Source organism: Poecile atricapillus, chromosome 1 (genome assembly GCF_030490865.1).
Source record: "Poecile atricapillus isolate bPoeAtr1 chromosome 1, bPoeAtr1.hap1, whole genome shotgun sequence".
Lineage (NCBI taxonomy): Eukaryota > Metazoa > Chordata > Aves > Passeriformes > Paridae > Poecile > Poecile atricapillus.
This window is the reverse complement of record NC_081249.1, coordinates 75,870,162-75,890,396: the sequence shown is the minus strand read 5'-3', so window position 1 is coordinate 75,890,396 and position 20,235 is coordinate 75,870,162. Positions and strand designations below refer to the sequence as shown.

Genomic DNA, 20,235 nt, shown 5'->3' with positions numbered 1-20,235 from the left:
TAATTAGCACTGTCCTGATTTTTTTTTTTTTTGAGTAGCTTTTTTTCACTGAATGCACATCTCTCTTCTGTTTGCTTTTAAGCATTAACCACGAAGCCTAGTGTTCTTCAAATTGAAGGCATCATGTAGTTCTAGTGCCCACAAGTGATCAGACTGCCACCAATCACACTAGAGCACTGCTCTTACATGCTAAAATGAATTGCTATGCAGGAAACACCTAGGAACCCCATTAGCATGATATAAAAAAAAACTTTATATTGCTGCTTTTTGTGCCTGAGAGTTAGTGGTTGTGTAGTATCTCCATAGTATCATACTTTCAGAATTTGATTTTTTGCTATGTTCCTCACAAGACACCAGAAGAAAGGCACATGAAAATTATAAATAGTGCATTCATCTGCCTTGAATTCTGCCTTGTGGCAGTTGTAATCTAGTGAGGCTGAGATGTGCAGTGTTGTGGTTAATGCTGCAGAGGGACTGAACTTGAAATTCAGTTCTCTCCATATCCCACCTCAGGTATGTGAATTCAGGCAGGAGATGTATTCTGGACAGGGAAGGTACTCTGTTCTGCTGAATTACTTCAAGTGTAACTGTTGTCACTCTTGCTCTAGAGGTTACTGTTGCACAGTCAACTTCCCTGAGACAACTAAATCCCCAGTCCTGTATTTCTGTTTCTAATGGAACATGTGATCACAGTGTTTACTGACGCTCTAGCCCAGCTTCCTTGCTGGGGCCCTTCAAGCACAAGAGTCTGGGGTATTGCATATATCCTGTGTTTGGAGTACACCAGTATTCCCAGCTGGAGCACAAACGTTTTCTGAAAATACAGCAGCTGTGAGGACCACCAGCTGGGACTCCTTCAGTGCTGTCTAGAAAATGTGTTTACTTTCTCCACAGGCCCATCCTCATTCCCTCTGTTTCCGTATCACAGCTAAATTCTTAACCTCTTGAGTTCTCTGGGCAATTTCCAGCCTCTCATGCCCTTCCACTTCACTTTTGGTAATACTGTCACATTGTTATTTACGTATTTTTCAACAAAGCATGTTAAGAATGCTATGTAACTCTTCAGGGCAAAAATAGAGTGGCACGAGTATGTAAGAGCTCTGAATAAAGAAGAAAGTATGAAATATTTACAAAAGGATAATGTTCAAGTTACTGAATATTACCACAGCATCGTGATCTTGCTTTAACAGTATGGGGTGGGGTTTTTTTGTTTTTTTTTTTTTAAATAAAAACACAGGTATAACAGTGCAGCATTTCCAAAGTGCTTTGAAGCCACAACAAACAGATACAGATACAGAGCCCCATCAAACCAATTAAGCTGGAAGTGCTACAATTTGGTAGTGGAATACAGGCTAAAGGAGAGCTGCATAAAAAGGAAAAACATGTGGGATGAAGGCAGAATACTGCAGCGCTGAGATGTGACTGTAAGGTTGATCTTGATGTGTTTGAAGGGCAAAAGTTAACATTTATAAAAGCTAACCTAGGCTGGCCATGTTCTATGGTCAGTGACTGACTCTCCCAGCCTGTGGTATTAGATAAAAACACTTTAACATGAATATGAAGGGTAAAATGTCTGCATAGGGGCTGCATGGAAGAGCTTTAATAATGAATCGAATGCTGGTGATGGGTTTAAAACACGACCCTGCAAATGCAGCTCCTTGATGTGTCACCAGAGGGGCTCCTAAGGCAGACAGAATTTGGAACTGCATTGTTCAGCCACCAGCACTGTAAGAAACACACAGTGAGGGGATGGACTACAAACACTTGAGTCATCTTTACAAGTATTAGTAAACTTAGTTAAGGAAGGGCTGAATGACCATAGCATCAGCTTCCTTTATAAATTAGTAACAAATCCGGGCTTTCACTTTCTGTTGGAAAGCAAAGATAAGGTAAAATTTATCAATTGCACTGCCCTTTGTCTAGATTCTAAACACCTAGAAGGAGGTCTGGTTTTATGTTTGCACTGACACTTCTGAAGTCTTAAGCACATACTTGTGCTTTACTGTAGTAATGAGATCACAGAATTAATTAGAAATTATTGAACTAGGCAAAAATGAACTAGGTCTGGTATCCTAGCATTTAAAAATATACACAGTGAGTGCTTCTTATCAAATGGCTATGACTGTGAAAAGGAGTGAGGGAATTACAAAACTGGCTAATAAATTAAAAAATCAACTGAAATTAATGTCATAACTCCAAAGATTTAATTTTATTTGTCTGTACAGCAGAGGTGAGACAATCCCAGTAATTGAGTTGCACTTAACTAGCTTAATTTTTACGAAGGAATTACAGTTCTATGAAAGAATTGTTTCCATAATTCTTCAAGTCAAATCCAGGAAAATTCCACCAAACAATACAATTAAGAAAAAATACAAAAGTTACTCCAAATCACTCTCTCTCCCTGTGACCCTCAAACACAGTAAAAAATTTAAACAGCCCTGTTACCTCCTTTTCAGGTGAGTAGCTATAAAATGACTCATTAGCCATGGTTTGCTGGAGTTGGCTCTGCCTTGGAAACAGTTTTACTATTCCATATGAAAAAGGAAAAAAAACCCAAAGGGGCACTTTAACACTGCATGTCAGAATAAACAATTGCTTAAGAAAATAATCTGTTCCAGAGTAGTTACATTTTCCTTGATGAGTTCCCCAGCCCCCAACTGAGCTGTGTGCAGTTCCCACTGTGACTTTCCTCACCTGTCACCATCTCCCTTGTGCCCAGCAGGAGGGACTGGTGCCAGCAGTAACCAGGACAGTCAAACCCCACCACACCCTCTTCCATGGGGACAGGTCTACAAGTGAAGCCTGAGCAAGACTGAACAATCATTCAGTGACTTAAAGAGATGCAGTCCTGTGATTCCTGATATTTGCTCTAGTTTTCCTTACAGCAGTGTTAGTCAGCAGATTTACCTGAGTGGACCTGCAGAAGAGACATGGGAACAGCACCAACCATCCTGCACATGACCCACATGCAATGTGTGTTCAGAGATGCCCCAGTGCCATCAGCTGGGCCTTTGACCACACAAAGAGTTCTGTACATCTGTGCAGCACGATCAGGTTCTGAAAACAGCTGTAAAAATGCACTTTATAGTCTGCTAAAATGCTGTCTTATAGGTTTTCCCTTCACTATATAACTTTGAACAATAATCAAATGCTGCTAAAACACTGCAGACAGCTTTGTAATGATAAAAACCAAGAGTCAAATGATTGCTACCTTCAGTTTAAAAGCCAATTTTAGAATTTCTTTATATTTATAATGACAAAATTACTTTTCTTCATTTTTATTAAATCTTCAATTGTACAAGCTTCATTAGGACATTCGAGAAAAAATAAGCTTTTAGAGAAAAGGGTTATGGTTGGATACTTCCATTCTGTCCATGTTTCCTGCAGCTACTCTCCTTATACAGCCTATTAAGGAAAGCATCTGCAGCTCACTGGCAAGCTAATGACTGACATTTAGAGTACTTATTATCACCTTCTATACAGTTATCTAACCACACCTCCTTTGAAGCCTATTAAAAATTAACTGAGCTATTCAAAACTCAAAATTTCTAAACTAAGGTCACATCAAACTTCAAAATAAATACAATTTAATATGAAATTTTAGAAAAAACTCCCTGAACTTACTTAGAATTTCATTGATGCAATTACCAGTGCTAGTAACTAGCTATTTCAGAGAGCTGTGTGTGTACCTTAAAATGACTCAGTAGGTGGTTTTCTCTAAATCTGGTTACAAAAACTGGAAAAAGAAAATACTGTCTACAAAGTGCTGAGCTCCTCTTACAAGAGCCAATGTAAAAAATCAGGATGCTTAAAAAGCTTCTGCACATTTTGCATAACACCTAAGACAGGTTTAGAGACTGTGATCATCTTTATGAAAGAAACTCTTTCAGAAGTTACAACAGCTGTGACAGGGTGGGTTTCCAACACTGTCTTCTCTGAAGTCTTCTTTAAATGATAGCATCATGTTCATCACTGTAACAGAAACACAGTAATTAATGCTCTGCACTACAAGCAACAGTCAACACGAGAAAGAGCCACCCAGCTGCTGCTGAGAAGGTTATTTTGTGAGCAGAGGATGCCTTGCTAGGAAGGAGTAAGGACACATTGATCTGGGAGTTACAGTCCTCTCTGAGCCAAGCCTGAAGATAGCTGAACAGTTTTATTAACACTCCTCCAGCTTCCCTAACAATTTGTCTTTCATACATCATTCACGTATTCTTACATCAGCTGTTGCTCAGGCCTGTTTATCCTCTATCTCACCAGGAGTAACATCAATTAATCAAAGCCACTGTACAAGCTCAGCAGCAGGTTCTCTTCATTTTGAAGACTGTTGATGTAAATTTTACAATACCTATTTACAAACACTACTTTGGGTAAAGGTGCAGCAGGGACTGGCTTCATTCCATGACCACTAATGAGGAGTTAAGATGGAGAGAAAAAAAGGCCTGAACACCAGTATCCCAACAGGTCTTATGACCTCACCTCACTTAAAACTTCTTGGCTGTGATGGATGACACTGAAGAGGAAAACAAAAGCAACTTAGTTCTTAAATTAAATGTGGGCAAGTCCTGAAGCGTGGAGTAGAACTGAGCATAAATAGCAAGCGTGATGGTACAATTTTGATTAGAATTCACTATAAATTAACGGCAAGGGGGAAGAAAACACCTAAGAATGAATAGACAAAAAGAGTCTAAGAGAAAGAAATCTTGAAAACTGCAGAAAGTTTCAATGAAATGTTAACTATTCATGGACTAGCTAAATGACAAGGATCCTTTTAAAAAAAATAAAATTATTCTATCTAATAGATCAGAGAAAAAAAACCCAGAGGAGAGAGGCATAATACTAATGGCAAATGGCAGAAGTGGTGAATGACAAAACATCAGAGTTAAATCTCTTATTGATATTAATATAACGTACATTAAACAAATGTTCCGGAGCTCATTCTGCCCATTTGGGTTTCCTTTTCCCCCCAAGAAAGTTATAAATGGCCAAGGGACAATCCCTTGGGAACTTACATGGTTCTGTACTGAATGCCTCTTCTAGAGTGGTAAGTTTTGCAACCAATGTAGAGAATGACCAGGACTCCAAGAGTCAGTACAATGCCACCTACAAAACTGCCCACATCAAATCTGGAGGTTTTGACTATGACAGCCTCTGATTTTGATGTGGCTGAAAAGAAGAAAACAAAATGCACATTTTACAGAGCTTGCAAAATTGTGTTTTGAGGGACTACTCTACATCCTGTCCTCACCACTGATTTATCACCTGAAGACCCAATTAGACAAATTTAACCAAGATCAACTAACAAGACACAAGCCAAGCACACTGAAACCAAGCGCTCTGGTTTTAAGTGTCCTGTTCTGGTGACATAGGTCCACCTGCTTGCTGTCTCTCAACGACTGACTGCTCCTTCTCTCCATCTCCCTTTTTCCCCCTGCCTTTTATCTCCCCTGCCCCCCTCCTTCTACACATGGAGCTCCTGCCTTTCTTAGGCCAGTTCTAGTGTTTTTCAAACCCTCCATAAGCCAATTTAATTCACTAAGCTGGCCTGAAATAAACCCAAGCATAAAAGGAAGTTGCTTTCAGTCAGATGAACATACTGACTCATCCTGCAAGAGGGGACCAACAGCCACCAAGTCTGTCAGTGTAGTTATGTGGTGGGAGCAGAACACCTGGTAGCAATGAGCTGTTGGGATTGCTTTACCTTGTCTCATGGAATTCTACCCTCACAGTCCCAAGTGAGATCACCTCTGCAGCCTGACACAAACACTGACACAGCCAACATGATCTCAGATAATCCATAGCTGTTTTGCTGCTAGAACTGGTTACATCTGCTACAAACTCCCACCTAAAGACCCAGTCTGTGCCCAATTCTATTTGTACTTGCTACATGCAGAGTGTTTCTTCTGGTGACACCTTCACCTACCCAATGATGCTTCACTGATATGTAAGCATTCCTGATGTGTTTAAAAGTGCAAGCATGAAGTGATGGGAACACAGCCAAGTGCAAGGAAATACTGAATTCTGCACTCACTGTTTTTGTATTACTGGGTACAGTTAAACTGTATTTGACAACTTTTACATAAAGGGTGACTCGTGTACAGTCACGCTCTATTCTCTGTTAGGGTAACATTCATCACATTGCTAACAGAGCTCAGTCTTTTTACCAAGCCAGTAAACATATTTTGAGATACAGGTCAGCTGTGAAAAAGGAAGCATTAGAGATGAGTTCAAATAAACTGCAGAAAGGAGAGCTGAACACAGAAGTTGTATTCAAAATGTTCAAAATCAAGGGTTTCTCCCTCACATTGCTGATCTCCTTGCTGGTGGCTGCTGGATAAGACTACTTGCACTTTTTTTCTTTTCCTTAAATCTGTCAGGTCTCTCAGGTTAAAGTGAGTCCTAAGTAAGCGGAGTGCTCAGAGCAACATTATTGTATCCAGCTTAGTGATGAACTCCCACTTTAGTCTTCTTTTTCAGCATGCAAATATTTTCTTCTCTTTTTTTACACTCCTGTAAAACTAACTGTTCTGCAACCAATGTGAACATGCATCCAAGCCTTTATGAGCTTTCTGAACTGCGAACTCACCTGTTACAGAAGTGGAGGAAGTCTTAGAAGTGGTCACCCCTGTAATATTGCCTTGTGGTGATGTGACTGGTGCAGCTGTGGTGGGCGTTGCTGTCTGGCTGGCTTTGGTGGGCTGAGTTGTCATGATCACAGCTGTGGTGGTGGTGGTGTTGGGCTGACTGGTACTGGTCAGATGAATAGTACTGGTGGATACACCTGGGAAATTTTTGTGATACCACGCAGAAAAATTAATGAAAATAAACAGTTGTACCTGCATTGAGTAAGACCACGTTTATCATGCCCAAATAGAACATCAGAGTAACAACAAAAATGCCACTGCATGCCATCCAGACTTGCATACAGACTTTCCTCTGGGAAGACCTAGGCTCTGATTTCTGGGCCTCAAGGTCATGAATTCTTTAAAGGAAAGGCTATAAAGAAAACCTGGATAATACATGATGACTTTTAGGTGAGTCAGGTTTGTTTTTTTTTTTTCGTAACAACCCAATTCCACATTATCATACCTAATTTACAATATGTTAAAATGCAATAAAATTCTGGATCAGGAGTTACTTTCTATTTGAAGTGTCTACTTTTTCAGACAACAAAGCTTTTCTGATAAGAACAGGGTTTGCATGAAAACACCATCCCCCCAACTTTAGTAATGATTTGATCTTTCATTTGTTTTTGAACAAAACACCAGCATTACTAGGGTTCCATGTACATTAAAAACTTACCACAGAGAATTCTGTATTTATGTGGTAAGGACAAAACATGATTAAATTTCAACTACTGTAAATGTATGCTTAAGTAATTTATTTAGTCTTGCCAAGGTTAAAACAAAGGCTGGAATGCTTTTTCTCAAGTTTCATTGACGTAGTGTCTTTTACTTTACTTTTACCTAACACTTCCCTTTCCCTCCTCAGAAAACACTAATGAACTGCTTAGAATAAAAATACCATGATACAAAACTCAAGAATAATAGAAATTGCTTTTTATAGCAAAATCCTTAGAACTTTCATGGAAGGCAGCCAGCTAACAATGACTGTAAAACAATAATTTATTTTTCTAAGAAGGAACTAACAAGAAACATGAGTCTGTTATGCAACTAACATTTCTCTAAGCAGACAATAGGATGCAAATAGCTTTTATGTATGAAAGAATTCTAGAAAGAGCTCCTTTGCAGCTGTCTACTTCTGTACTATTTCTATAGCTTCACACAAACTGGGCTCATTTGAGACACCTCAAAAGCTTTTCAATACGGAATTTCAAATATCTAATTATGTCCATGTTTTCTTGAAATTGTCTAAAATTAGAGTAATTGAAGGATAGTTTCATTTCAGTTACAAAGTAACCTTGATACCAAATTTCTGCCTTTTTTTAAACTGCACTTAAAATGCTTCTGTAGAATAAAATTTGTGTTGTGTAAAACATGAGGAACTACATACAAAACTGTCTTTGCTAAGATTTAACTATCACAGTTTCCAGTACTGATATAAGCATCAAAAACTTCAAAAAACTCATCAATATAGCAATGTAAACATGCAGAAAGGAACTAGCCTACACAACACTTCTGAGACATTTAGCATTAGAACTACTGAAATACCAAAATACAGACTCCTTTGTAAATGCCATTTGTTTTCCTGCTCTTTAATGTTATAACTGTATTGTGCCATAAAACCAGAAAACCCTTTGAAATGAGCATTCATTGAGGTGGAACAATTGGAACACTATATTAATTTGCTTACCTTGTTATGAAAATTCAGTTCCTCTATGAAGCATGTGTAAAATACATCAGATAAAATTCAGGGCACATTTTAATACTGACAGGTAAAACTCCCCAAAGATACAATGATCCATAGATACCAAATGGTTCCTCATTGTAGAAAGCAAGCAAGGAAATGTCTACATGGAACCCATCTACAGTTACATGACATGAAACCACACCTGGTAAGTACATTCCTAACATAAGTGATACCAAAGAAGGACAAATCTCTATACAAGTGTCAAGCAGTTTTCTGTGGGTTGTTTTTGAGCCGAGATTTCAGAGTGCCAAAGGGCCTTCTGTTTCTGAGTAATACAATGGCTAACTGTTAGATGTGTCACATTTTAAAATGATGTTACACAAAGCTGGTACTTTGTCTATGGGTATTAAATTACCCTACAGAAAACCTGAGTCATGAGGAAAAAAATCCAAACATCTATGAGGAATTTCAGTACATTTGCACATTACTTTTCCCCCTCTCTCTTTTGGTAGCAATCCTTTTTTTACTTAATCAAGATCATAGCCCTTGGTGATGTAACTTTAACAGTAAAATCTGTGTAATCTCTAGACCTATCTTTCATGGTGTATTTAACATCAGTCTTTTCAAAACATCATTAGGAGGCTATCTGAGGCAGCTGGAGAATTTGGGGAGCTGACATGAATCAGGCACTAATCTGTTCTTCTCCATCTTTGGAAAATCTTACCCGTATTATTTTACAAACAGAGTGAAGATGAAAGAATATTTGCTAGCAACATCTGTCCTTTTATCTTCTATTTCCCTAATTACTTTCCCCCAGAAGACCAGCTGGGCTTCATCGAACACTACACTAAACAAACCCTGACTGCCTGTGTTAATTTTTATTATTTAAAAAGGATGCATGTCAGTAATATATTTCAGGTTTATGATGCTTTGTTTTTAAAAGAGACAAGCAAGCATTTTACATAGTTTGCTACCTGTGTTTAAGCATTAAATAGCTATGCTATAATCATCAATTTAGAAAAAAAATTATATAGCATATAGATAAGAATCTTTAGCAGCACGTGCTATTACTCAGTGTTCTAACTCAACAAGAATGAACACAAAACTCAAATTGTGTAAGCACTGTGCTAACATGCAAGATTATTATGGAATGCCCTTTCTAAAAGAAGTACTTTCTCTTGCATGGAAAATGATTGAATGAAACACTTTTGCTTCCTTCACGAAGAGCTCCCTTCCTCCCCCTCAAAAAAATGGCAGAGACTTTAAGTGAAATTAAGTATATATATATATAATATATAAAATATATGAAAATATATGAAATTAAGTATATATATATATAGTATATATACCCCCTAGGTCTTTACTATGAAGAGATTGGGACAGATAATCAAAATACGTGAACATTGTATTAAAATCTATGACACTTCTAATAGGAAAAAAAAAAAAAAAGATGAAAGGATGGGAATCAGCAAACCTTGCAAAGCAAGGCACAGCTATCTGTTAGGTTTATCCTATGCCTAACAGTAAAGGGCTCAGGCCTCTTTTTACTGTTATTATCCAAAACTAGTAAAATTCGGATCTCTCCAAGAAACCTGCAAGGGCTGGAGCAGAAGTCAGAAGGAGCACAGGATGGGTGAAACACTGTGGCTTCACACACTTAGGGGATGGCCATAAGGCAACAAGGAGATTACAGAAATCTCTGGGCTTTCCAAGTTAGACATGCTTGAACTGCTACACTGCAGGCAATGGAAGAAGACAGCGCACCACTTGCTTGCTATCAGAAGGAAGGTCTTCACAAAGGTGGGGATATTTTTTCTTCCAGTGAGCATTTTATACTTAAATGAAAAAAAAACAAGCAACTTCTGACTGCAGTAGCTCAGAGCTTATCTGGAAATTACAGAGACAGAATATAAGAGTTGTACTGGAAGTAAAATTACATAGCTGGGACTTTATGATCAGCCTAAAACTCCACAAATACACAAAGCATCTTAAGTAGACACAACATTTCTGCCCTGCTTTCACATGGCTCTTAGCACAAAGGGGCCCCAGTTTCTAGAACTAGCTTCTCTCGAACAACTGCATGACGTTAACTCTTATACAGTCCCGACTAATGCAGTGAAACCTACCCGTGCAAGTTCTTCCAGAACATGAATGTTTTAACTTCCTCATTTAACTTATTTATTTACAATTGTTTTGACAGGTTCTGAAGGAAATATGGTACTGCTAGAACAATGAAAATACATCCATGACAAATTGTTCCACTTAGTTGATACTGGTTTAAATGGCACTATTTTGTGCTATGAGCTCTCTAAGGATTATTTTCTATGTATTAGGTGCCATGAGGTTGTAGTGAGGTGAGGGTCGGTCTTTTCTGCCATGTGTCAAATGAAAGGACAAGAAGAAATGGCCTCAAGTTGTGCCACGGGATATTAGAAAAACAAATTCACTGAAAGAGTGGTTAGGCATTGGAATAAGTTGCCTAGGGAGGTGGTGGAGTCACCTTCCCTGGAAGTGTCCAAGAGAAGCCTGGATGTGGCATGTGGGGATAAGGTTTAGGGGTGATTATGGTGGTTCTACACTGATGGCTAGACAGATGATCTTGAAGTTCTCCTCCAACCCTGCTGATACTGTGATTCTATGAGTCTTATGTAAAAGGAAATGGAGTCCTACTCTTGAAACTCAAGCTCCCAGGATTTCATTATACCCTAAATCTGTTTACTGTGAAATAACATTAAATAGGTATGCACTGTTTGCATAACAACCTATTCACCTTTACTTCATGAAAATGGAAGAAGTTTACTTAAAGATGAAGAGTAAACATTAAAAAAACCCAACTTCTTGTAATTCTTCCTCACAGTTAAATTTTGATCCCTATGTTTAAATGGCATCACAAATGCAATTACTGATGAAGTATGGTAAATTTGAAAAACAGTATAGCTTCTTTTCAGTTTTAGATGTTGCTTCCTTAAAATGGTAACAGCCATAAGCAGCCTTAAAATAGTAACAGCTGTCTCAAATACCCACTTCTGATGGCCTATTCTTTAGAATTTGGTATGATCAGGGTTAAGTTTGGAACTAACTTCTAGGTTCACAGTAATGAACAGATACATACCTCCTGTAGATGCTGCTGTAGATTGTGTGGATGATGAAGTGGATGAACTGCTATTGTCTTCAAGAAAAAAACAAAACAAGAAAATTAGTATTTTTCATTTTAACATACTATAATTAAGGTACTCACAACACAATACTGTCCTCAGGGTATTTGTGCCTGGGGACTATAGTTGGGAATACAGCAGAGAATAGCTCATCCCAAAGCAGATGGTTTTTATCCCTCTGCAAAATATTTCTAGATCTCAGTGCAGCATAGTTAACACTGTATGCACAGCAGTGTCCAAATGGTCTGCATCTGATCCTTTACACATCCTCTGTTTGTCATCTTTTACTTCTATCTCCTGTTTTATTCTGTTTGCTGTAAAATAACCATACTGTCACTGACTTTCTTAACCTACTTACGCACTGGGGGGTGGGGGGAGGAGCAGTTTAGTATTTTTATTCCTCTATTTCAGTTCCATCTTCTGTCCCTTGACCTTTCCCTTCATTTTGTTGCATCTCTGTTGCAAACTGGGATGATACTGGGAATATACTGTAGTCAAGTAGGGGCAGACAGATACTCTGAAAAACATCTTCCTGCATACTTATGTTCTCTAACAAAAAGGGTCCTAAGAAAGCACCTTTTCCCAGACATAAAATGCAGCCTAGTCTTACTGGTTTTGCCTTTCTCTCCCTTGTTTCACTTCTCCTGTTCCAGTTCTCTTTCTTGTCCTCATGGTCCTCTTTCCTATTTCTAGGTTTCTCAGGCACCTTCCCAGTCACTTCTGTCCTCATTGCTGCATCCCTCTTCTGTGTTTCTCACAGATTAAGCATCCCTTCCTCCTGGCAAAGATCTGGGCTGTTTTTGGGAGTGTCACTGCCCATACCTTCTTCCCTTCATTCTGCACTGTTGTGAATGCCCATTCTATGATCATTCTTTTCTCTGAAGTAAGTAATCTTTTACAGCAACATCCCACACTGGCAGGGTTATGTGCCTTGCAGCACTGTGCTGCTTTTAGCATGGTTGAAAAACAAAGCACATAACCTCAAGAGATTAAGAGGAGAGCAACAGAGCTACTGCAATAAAGAAGCAGACCTCTACCTACTTCCTTTCAATGGATCTGCTGTTCTTACCACTGGGAAAGTCTAGTCTAAAACCCTTTGCAATTGCATTCATGTTATGAGCAAGGTCAGGTTAAGAACAAATTTACATCTTCATACCAAAAAAAATGGTAGGGGGTAAAAATAACAGAGGTAATTACTTTGCTATTTCTTTGGTATAATCACAGCCAAGTAGCCCCCTACACTGTGTACTGCACACTCAACCCTTATACTGACATAACTGGACATTAAGTTGCAGATTTAAATGCCTTTGAGAAAGGGTGTATGATAGTACAATTACAAACACATTCTTTCTTGCATATGTTGACTTTTATCCCACACAGGCCCAATACTGTAACCAGAACACATCTTCAGTTTTCCAACAGGTTTTAAGCACCTACTTCTGCAGTCCTGGGATAGCTCTGGATGTAGACTGCGTGTTCCTACAGGTAAAAAGAAGCCACATCTACTGCCTGGAATTTGGGTGTGAGTCAGTATTGCAACACAAGACTCACAAGAGTGAGTTAATGAGCAGAGTACTGTTGGCCAACAAATGAGATGACTGAAGTAGTAGAGGGCAAAAATTACTCAAATGAAAAAATGCCTTGCCTTTATCTGAATATCACTGAATTCTAATCTAGCAGACTTCTTGGCTTGCCTTTTAACTGTAAATTGATGTTGATAGGTGTTTCTAGTTCTATACACAGTATTTTCCCATTTTATTTCTCCTCTCTCTATTGCTCTGGGGTTCCCAAGGATATGGGAAAACTGAATTGTGTTTTACCATTTCCCTTAAATATCTTTATTTGTACCGGAATAGATGTGACAATCACAGTACCTCCCTTCTGCCCTACAGCTGCCCACAATTCAATAAAATAAAATAAAGGGAAAATTATTACAAGACAGTTTATAGTACAGAAAATAATACATACTGCTTTTCTTGATGTTACTGAGGAACAGCAACAGAAATACCAAAAGTATTACCTGCCAACCCATTGCTTGGAATTGGAGTCGTGCTGTTCACGTCTTCGTTTCCTACATTAAAGAACACAGGAATAATAAGATAGTTTTAGGTGGAAGAAAAAAGGTATAGCATCTGCCATTTGCTTTGGGAATTTAAATGACTACTTTACCATGGACAGGAGTCAGTCATAATGATGATATAAAAACATGTTAGCACAACAGCCTGCTCTGAGCACAATAAAAATGACACCATTTATACTACCCAACCTCCAAATGAACTGCAACTCCTTCCATCCTGTATATCATGATATACAATGAGTTATTTTGCCATTTGTATTTGCAAACTTCACCACTTTAAGACCTTGACTAAGGTTTTGTAAGCTCAAAGAAAAAGAAAAGCCCTATTTCTATGATACTCTATGATACTTTGGTCTTGATATTGCAGGATGTATATCATCATCCCTGCAATATCAAGACTAAAGGCAACACTGCAAGGTATGTTACACTGCTTAATTAGGGAGCTTAGGGAAAACAAACAAACAAAGGATGGAACACGGCGAAACTAAACTTCCCCAGAGAGAACCAAATCCTGCAAAAAAACTGTTCTACATGACAGCAAGTTCCCCCACACTAAACAATGATCTGATTGGGAAAGCTAAGCCACCACAAAACTGACATTATGTCCCTCTTCAACAGCACACAATGTTTTTTTCTGCAGAGAAATTTTTTACCCAGCAAAAAGGGCTTTGTATATAACCCGCTGAAAGAGAGGGGCAGGAAATAGAAGCGGAAGTAAAGGCAGGACTGTATTAGTTTAGTTCAGATCAGCTTGGACTGCACACCTTGAAAGATATCGAGGACTTTATCCAGCTTAAAAGATGCTTATTTTTCTTCCCTTCCTAAACAAATCCAAATCTGAATAACATGCACTGGCTCCAGAATACAAATACTCCTTAAATGGGGTTTGGCATAAACATATGCCACATTGGAATACATGGCAGTGAATGGGATGAGGGAGATAAAAGAACACCTCAAAATGATACTATTCCCAAAGTGTTCTCTAGCCTGAGACTGTCTTTGAATTTGAAGCTGCATGTATCATTGCAGTGGCAAACAGGAGACTTCAAAAGGAGGCAGAAAGGACGCCTGGGTTAAGCACAGCAAAAAGCACCACAGCTTTTATGCAGTCATGGCTCTGACAAGTAGAACCTCTCATCCCAGACCACAGGCTTCACAGCTCAACTGTCCCAAAGCAAAACAGGGAGGGGTTCTGGCCTTCTCCAGGAAACAGAAGTGCAAGGGTTAGAAATCCACACTGACCCAGGTGTAGACACACATGGGTTGGTACAGGAAGGAAGAGAGGAGAGAGCTGGCAGCCAGCTGCAGCATCCTGTGCACAAGCAGAGCTCTTGGGGCCACAGCATCAGCTGCAACATTGGGCCTACGAACCTTAAGCAGAGCAACTCTGTGCTGAGGTCTCCCTGTGACCCAGAAGAGAGGGGACGGAAAGAAAGGATCTCTTGTTCCCATTTTTCATGATTAAACAGAACCAACACAAGGATATACCCAAACTAAAACTGCATCAGAACACCACAAACCGGAAAAGGACAGGGATGAGGGATCAACATGATTTTTGTCTGACAACCCTGTTTTGCTCTGTTTAAGCTCAGGCACAGATACAGCAGAAAAACCACAGAACCGTGGCTGGCTGGGGTGTATCTGAAGGCAAGTGTGCTTCCTGTGAAAGCCCCTGTCAGAGTCCGGCATTTCAAGTGCTTTCAGGGCCTCTTGTGGTTTTGTTGCTCTAGTGCGTCAAAAGTTGTGAATTGGACAATTTGGATATGCAAACTTTCAAAAGGGCAAAATCAGTTCAGTTATTCCAGTTTTATATCTGGAATGGGGCTTTCTGAAGTAGCAGACACTGAAGACTTGTGCCTGTGTGTTAAACAAATACATACAGGGTGAGTGATAGGGATAGCTCTGAGACTTGCTAAAAATGAAAAGGACAGGATGTTAAATGGACTTGATTTTGCCAGGTCCTGCAAAAATCAACACAGTGGATAACATTCATGTTTGCAATCTGTAGTCTCCAGCTCAGACACATACCAAATTACTGTTCTCCATAGCTGAACCCTGGTAGTAGAAACCTACACAAATTAATGGCAGTAGTCATTCAACTGCCTGCATGTGACCAAGGTCAATTTGCTCACTCCAACCTTCACACAGAAGACAAACTCATTTGGAAGGACTCACACAGTTTGTCTAGTGTAGCTAAACTTTATGCTGCAGGAAATGTTGGTATATAAACTCATTTTTACTAAGCACAGCTTTACATATTCATTTTCGGGACATGTCAAAAGATATATATAAAATCCTCTCTGGCCCTTTTTCTTTTCAAGTTTAATGCATAGCAGGCGCAGAGGGGAGTTTTATGCCCAAGTCATTCTGCTGTTGTTGGTTTAAAAGCCCAAAAGTACAGAAGCACTGACAATGTGCAGTCCATTAGAAAGATCACACACTTGCTCAGTAATCTCTAAGAAATCCAGATGAGGAAGAGCTGAGGTGCTGGAATGGTTAAAGCAGAGACATTAGAGCAATATGAATCTAACCTCTTCTAAGAGAAGATGATACAGAAAATCAAAATATCATGCCTGTTTACAGGCCTGGAGGCTGCTGCTGCTGCTGGTTTTTTACTATGAGTAGTTCTGTATACAATCAAGCCCTTGGAAGATGTCACTAGCTATCTTTTCTCAACACAGCAGGAAGGGGGTGAAGGCCACTTCCTGACAGGGAAAGGGGATTCTCCTTACTCAGGTACCAGGAAGCCAGATGGATTTTACATAACAGTGGGAAAGATTTTTTATAAACCATATTATTTTGGTGATGTTTCTTCCACTGACTTGTCTGACACATAGAAATAAACTGTCCAGCAGAGTAAAAGAGCAGCATTATATTGAAATAGCCAGCCTGCACAAAAATATTAACCAGAGTGAAGACACATCTAATGCCACTTTCACTTCTTGCATATAAATATTTGATGGGGTTCACACTTCCTCCTGTAGTGTTGATTAGATAATCACAAACTTCTGCTGAAATCAACACAAATCTCAGCAGTACTTTCTGGAAGTTTCTAAGTGGACAGAGGAAAAAAAAAAAAAAGCTATTTCAACAGATACATTAAACTGAGCCTTAAAAGGGCACAATTTCTTTCATCATATGACAACTGAGCCCCAGACAACCAATTCACATACAGAGGAAGCACTACATTTGAGTTTCAGGAGTTAGATGAGATGAACCCTGCTCCAGGAGACAGCAGTGACTGTACTCTGAGTTAAATCACCACATGCACTCAGGAAGCAGCACGACAGAAGACAGATCAGTGCAATCTTATACCACATGAAATGAAAATGAAAATATTGTTATTAAATGGAGGCCGTAGGATTTTAGCAAAGCAATAAATAGGTTACCTGTAAACACCTTTTAAAGATAATTTGCCCTTGTTCTTGGAAGGGCAATTATAAAGCTGTTTACGTTCCTCATTCTCTTTTTGTAAAAATCAATTTATATTATAACTTCACCAGATTAAACAACAGCATATAAACACTGCTGGACTGAGATTCCTCAGCAGTATTTAGAGCAGGTTAATCCAAGTACCCATCGTCTTTTGGCTTCTTTATTTTGGAAAATGGTGTGGCACCGTATGAGACACTTCAGCCTTCTGAAAAGGCAATTCCAGAAGATCAGACCTGTATGTTTCTCGGTCTATTTCAGTGTCTGTCAACGCTGGTCCCCTGACTGTGGTCCTGAGCCCGGGCACAAGGCTGTGCGTTTGCTAGAACCGACCACTACAAAGAGCCCCGCTGCGAGCACCTGACAGAAACGCGACAAAGCACAGCGGCTGTCCCCTCCGCACCGCCACCGTGAGCCGGAGCTCCGAGCACAGCCCCAGAGAGCAGCATCCCGAAGGGGAAAGGAGCGGCCCTTCCCAGCCCGGCCCCGCCGGAGGCTCCCCCGTGTCCCCCGGCCGGCCCCGGGACCGCTCCGGGCCTTCCCCCGGGGCGGAGCCGAGACTGGGCCGCGCCCGCGCATCCCTGCGGGCGTACGCACCCCCAACCCAGACACTCCTCGGGGGGTTCCTGGCATTGTGGTTTCTACTCAGCAAACATCCCGAATATTAACCCCTCCTCTCCGTTTCTGATACAGCTCCCGGACACGCCGGCCGTGCGACCCCGGCTCCCCCTCGGAGCTGTCCCGCTGCCGCGCCCCGGGGCGCTTGGGGGCAGCCAGGGCGCAGCCCCGGCCCCGCTCCGGCCGCCAGCGGCGGGACGAGGCCTGGATCAGCCCAGCGGAATGCGGCGGCAGCCGCCAGGCAGAGCGGCTACGAGGGGCGGAGGGGCGCAGGGCCCCCCGTCCACCCGCCCCAGCTCGGCTGGGCCCGGCCCGGCCCGTCCCCCCGCGGGCGCTACTCACGGGAGCCGCGGGCCAGCAGCAGCAGCAGCCACAGAGCGCAGGATGCGCGGCCGAGGAGCCGCATGGCCACGGAGGAACCGGCCGAGCTCGCCGGGCGCGGTCTGCGCGCTGCCGGGCCAGGGGCGGGCCAGGGCGGGGCCGCGGGGCGGGGAGCAGGCCGGGGATGGACCCGGCGAGGTGGGATCTTCTCTCTTTTTTTTCCTCCTCCCAGCGTTTTCCGGCAGGCTGAGCGGCCAAGCGCTGCGGTGCCCGTAAGGGGAGGCTAGCACGCGGAGAGATGTGAGTGCTTCACCAGGTGCTGCAGAGGTGACACCCGAGTGGCGCTCTGGAGGTCTGTGAGCACCTGTGGGAACAGGGCCGAGCTCCAGGAGCGCCGCCTGACAACAGCGCTCACGGCTGGTGATGTCAGGCTGTTTCCCAAATACCCTTCGACATCTGCGAGAAGAGCCTCAACTGCGAGGATTTATCTTCCTTGTTAATCATATCCACCGAGCCAGCACCTGGATTCACCGCGCACGCCTTCCCGAGGTGCCGGCTGCTGGAGGCTCTAAAGTCACCAGCACTAATGCCGTGGAGGCATCCTGAAATTTCCCGATATACTTGGAAAATTGTGAAACCGACTGCAAAGGCTATAGGGAAAAGTGAGAGGGAATAACCCTTTCAGTTCTTTCAAATTTTTCCTGAGTACTCATAACATAAAAGTGGTGTTGGGAATTTGTTTTTCAAAGGGAATTTGTTAATATGTTCTTAAGAGTGAAAACAACTGGAAAAACATTTATCAGAGGAAATAACTATTTTTAATGTGGATAGTTAAGGATCAGCAGCAAAGCCCCAGGAGAATAGTTAGTGTGTACTACTACATTTATGTTCACTGCAGCACAACGGTGTTCCCATGTTAAGCCACATATCTGAGCCAGAGAGGCTGAAGTGTCCCACCTGAGAGCCCACAAACAACTTGTGAAGCTGTACTTGGGTACTGTGTGAAACCTAACTCACTTCCCTACAGGCAGACACGCATTTACTCTGTAATTCTCAGCAAGCGAGTGGTGAATTAAAATGGTGAATAAATATTTAATCGTTTTATAATTCTAGCCTAATTAGGTCCCTCAGTCTGCATTCATTGAAAATAGCTGCATGTGTTATACTTCCAGCATTCTCTTAGGCCTTTGCTCTGCAGAGCTTCCTGTGAGGTTTTCATGACTAAGGTACCCAAGGATCAGTATGCACCTTTTTACTGTGAATTTTCTGAGGTGATCCTCCAAAGCTTTTCTTTATGATGGCTATAGGACTAGTATCTTCAGCTAGCCTAATTCCAGAAAAGCTTAGAACTACTAGTAATACATATGTTACTAGGCACAAGGGCCTCTGGTTGTTACAGAGGCAAAACTTATAGTGAGGAAAACAAAGGTATTTTATTAAACTAACATTTAGAGGATATATATCTATGTATAAGATATATCTGTATCTAACATATCTAAGTCTTTCAGCTCTTGCACAAGTCAAGTGAACATTAGGCTTAACCAGACTGGAAACAATTTATTTGGGAACATCCTAATTAACATTGCTTAACTTGTGTACCTACAGGAAAAGAGTAGTTAAGATAGATGGAACAAAGAGCAGTCATGGGGTTGTGGGAGATAGACATGAATCTAACCTAGAAGTGATGAGTTAGCAGACACTGAGGCACATTGCACAATTGCACAGGCTCTTTGCTGTGTAAAGGCAGAGGTGCTGGAAGTTCTTGTGTTGATTGCTTTGGTGTGGTCTTGTTTCATTTTGGTGTTTGTTGCTCTGTGGAAGATGAATTTCTGGCAATGTATTGGAGTAGCTGGAAGTTGTTCCTACCCTGAGAAGGAAACATCCTGGGAAAATTTGGTAGGAGTAATCATGCACTTTTGTACATGGTGTAAATAATGATTTCCTATATAGATTCCCACATAAAGATAAGATGAGAGGACTCTTTTGCCCCCCAGTGTTGTATGATATCCAGTGGCAGGGAGCAGCAAGAATGGCTACTGAAGATAACCACAGGAGCACACCTGGTGCAGTTCCACAGGACCTGAGCAGGGCAGGGTGGCGGTAGTGACAGGGTCCACCAGCAGCCCCAGTCAAGGTGATGAGCCTGATCCTGGGAGACCAGTTGGGAAGGAACAGCAGGAGATGGCTTAAAAACAAGGCTATGTCTAATGTCATTCCAGGGGACATGATACAAGGCTACCACCTTTGTCAGTCTGGAGTTCCTTTAGCAAAATTGGTCCCAAAATCAGGGTAGCTGGGGACAAGCACAGCTGTGCTGCA

At 41.2% G+C, this 20,235-nt stretch overlaps 1 protein-coding gene across 1 annotated transcript; it reads right to left on the bottom strand.

Annotated features, from left to right (window-relative positions):
* Positions 1-2,190: 2,190 nt before the first annotated feature.
* Positions 2,191-18,198, bottom strand: TMEM123 (transmembrane protein 123). The gene is made up of 6 exons (XM_058829596.1): positions 17,938-18,198; positions 13,489-13,539; positions 11,426-11,482; positions 6,590-6,784; positions 5,016-5,169; positions 2,191-3,972 (listed from the first exon to the last, which is right to left on the bottom strand). Exons 1-6 carry the CDS (start codon positions 17,999-18,001, stop codon positions 3,948-3,950), a joined length of 546 nt encoding a protein of 181 aa, XP_058685579.1. The 5' UTR covers positions 18,002-18,198; the 3' UTR covers positions 2,191-3,947.
* Between the last annotated feature and the right edge of the window lie 2,037 nt (positions 18,199-20,235).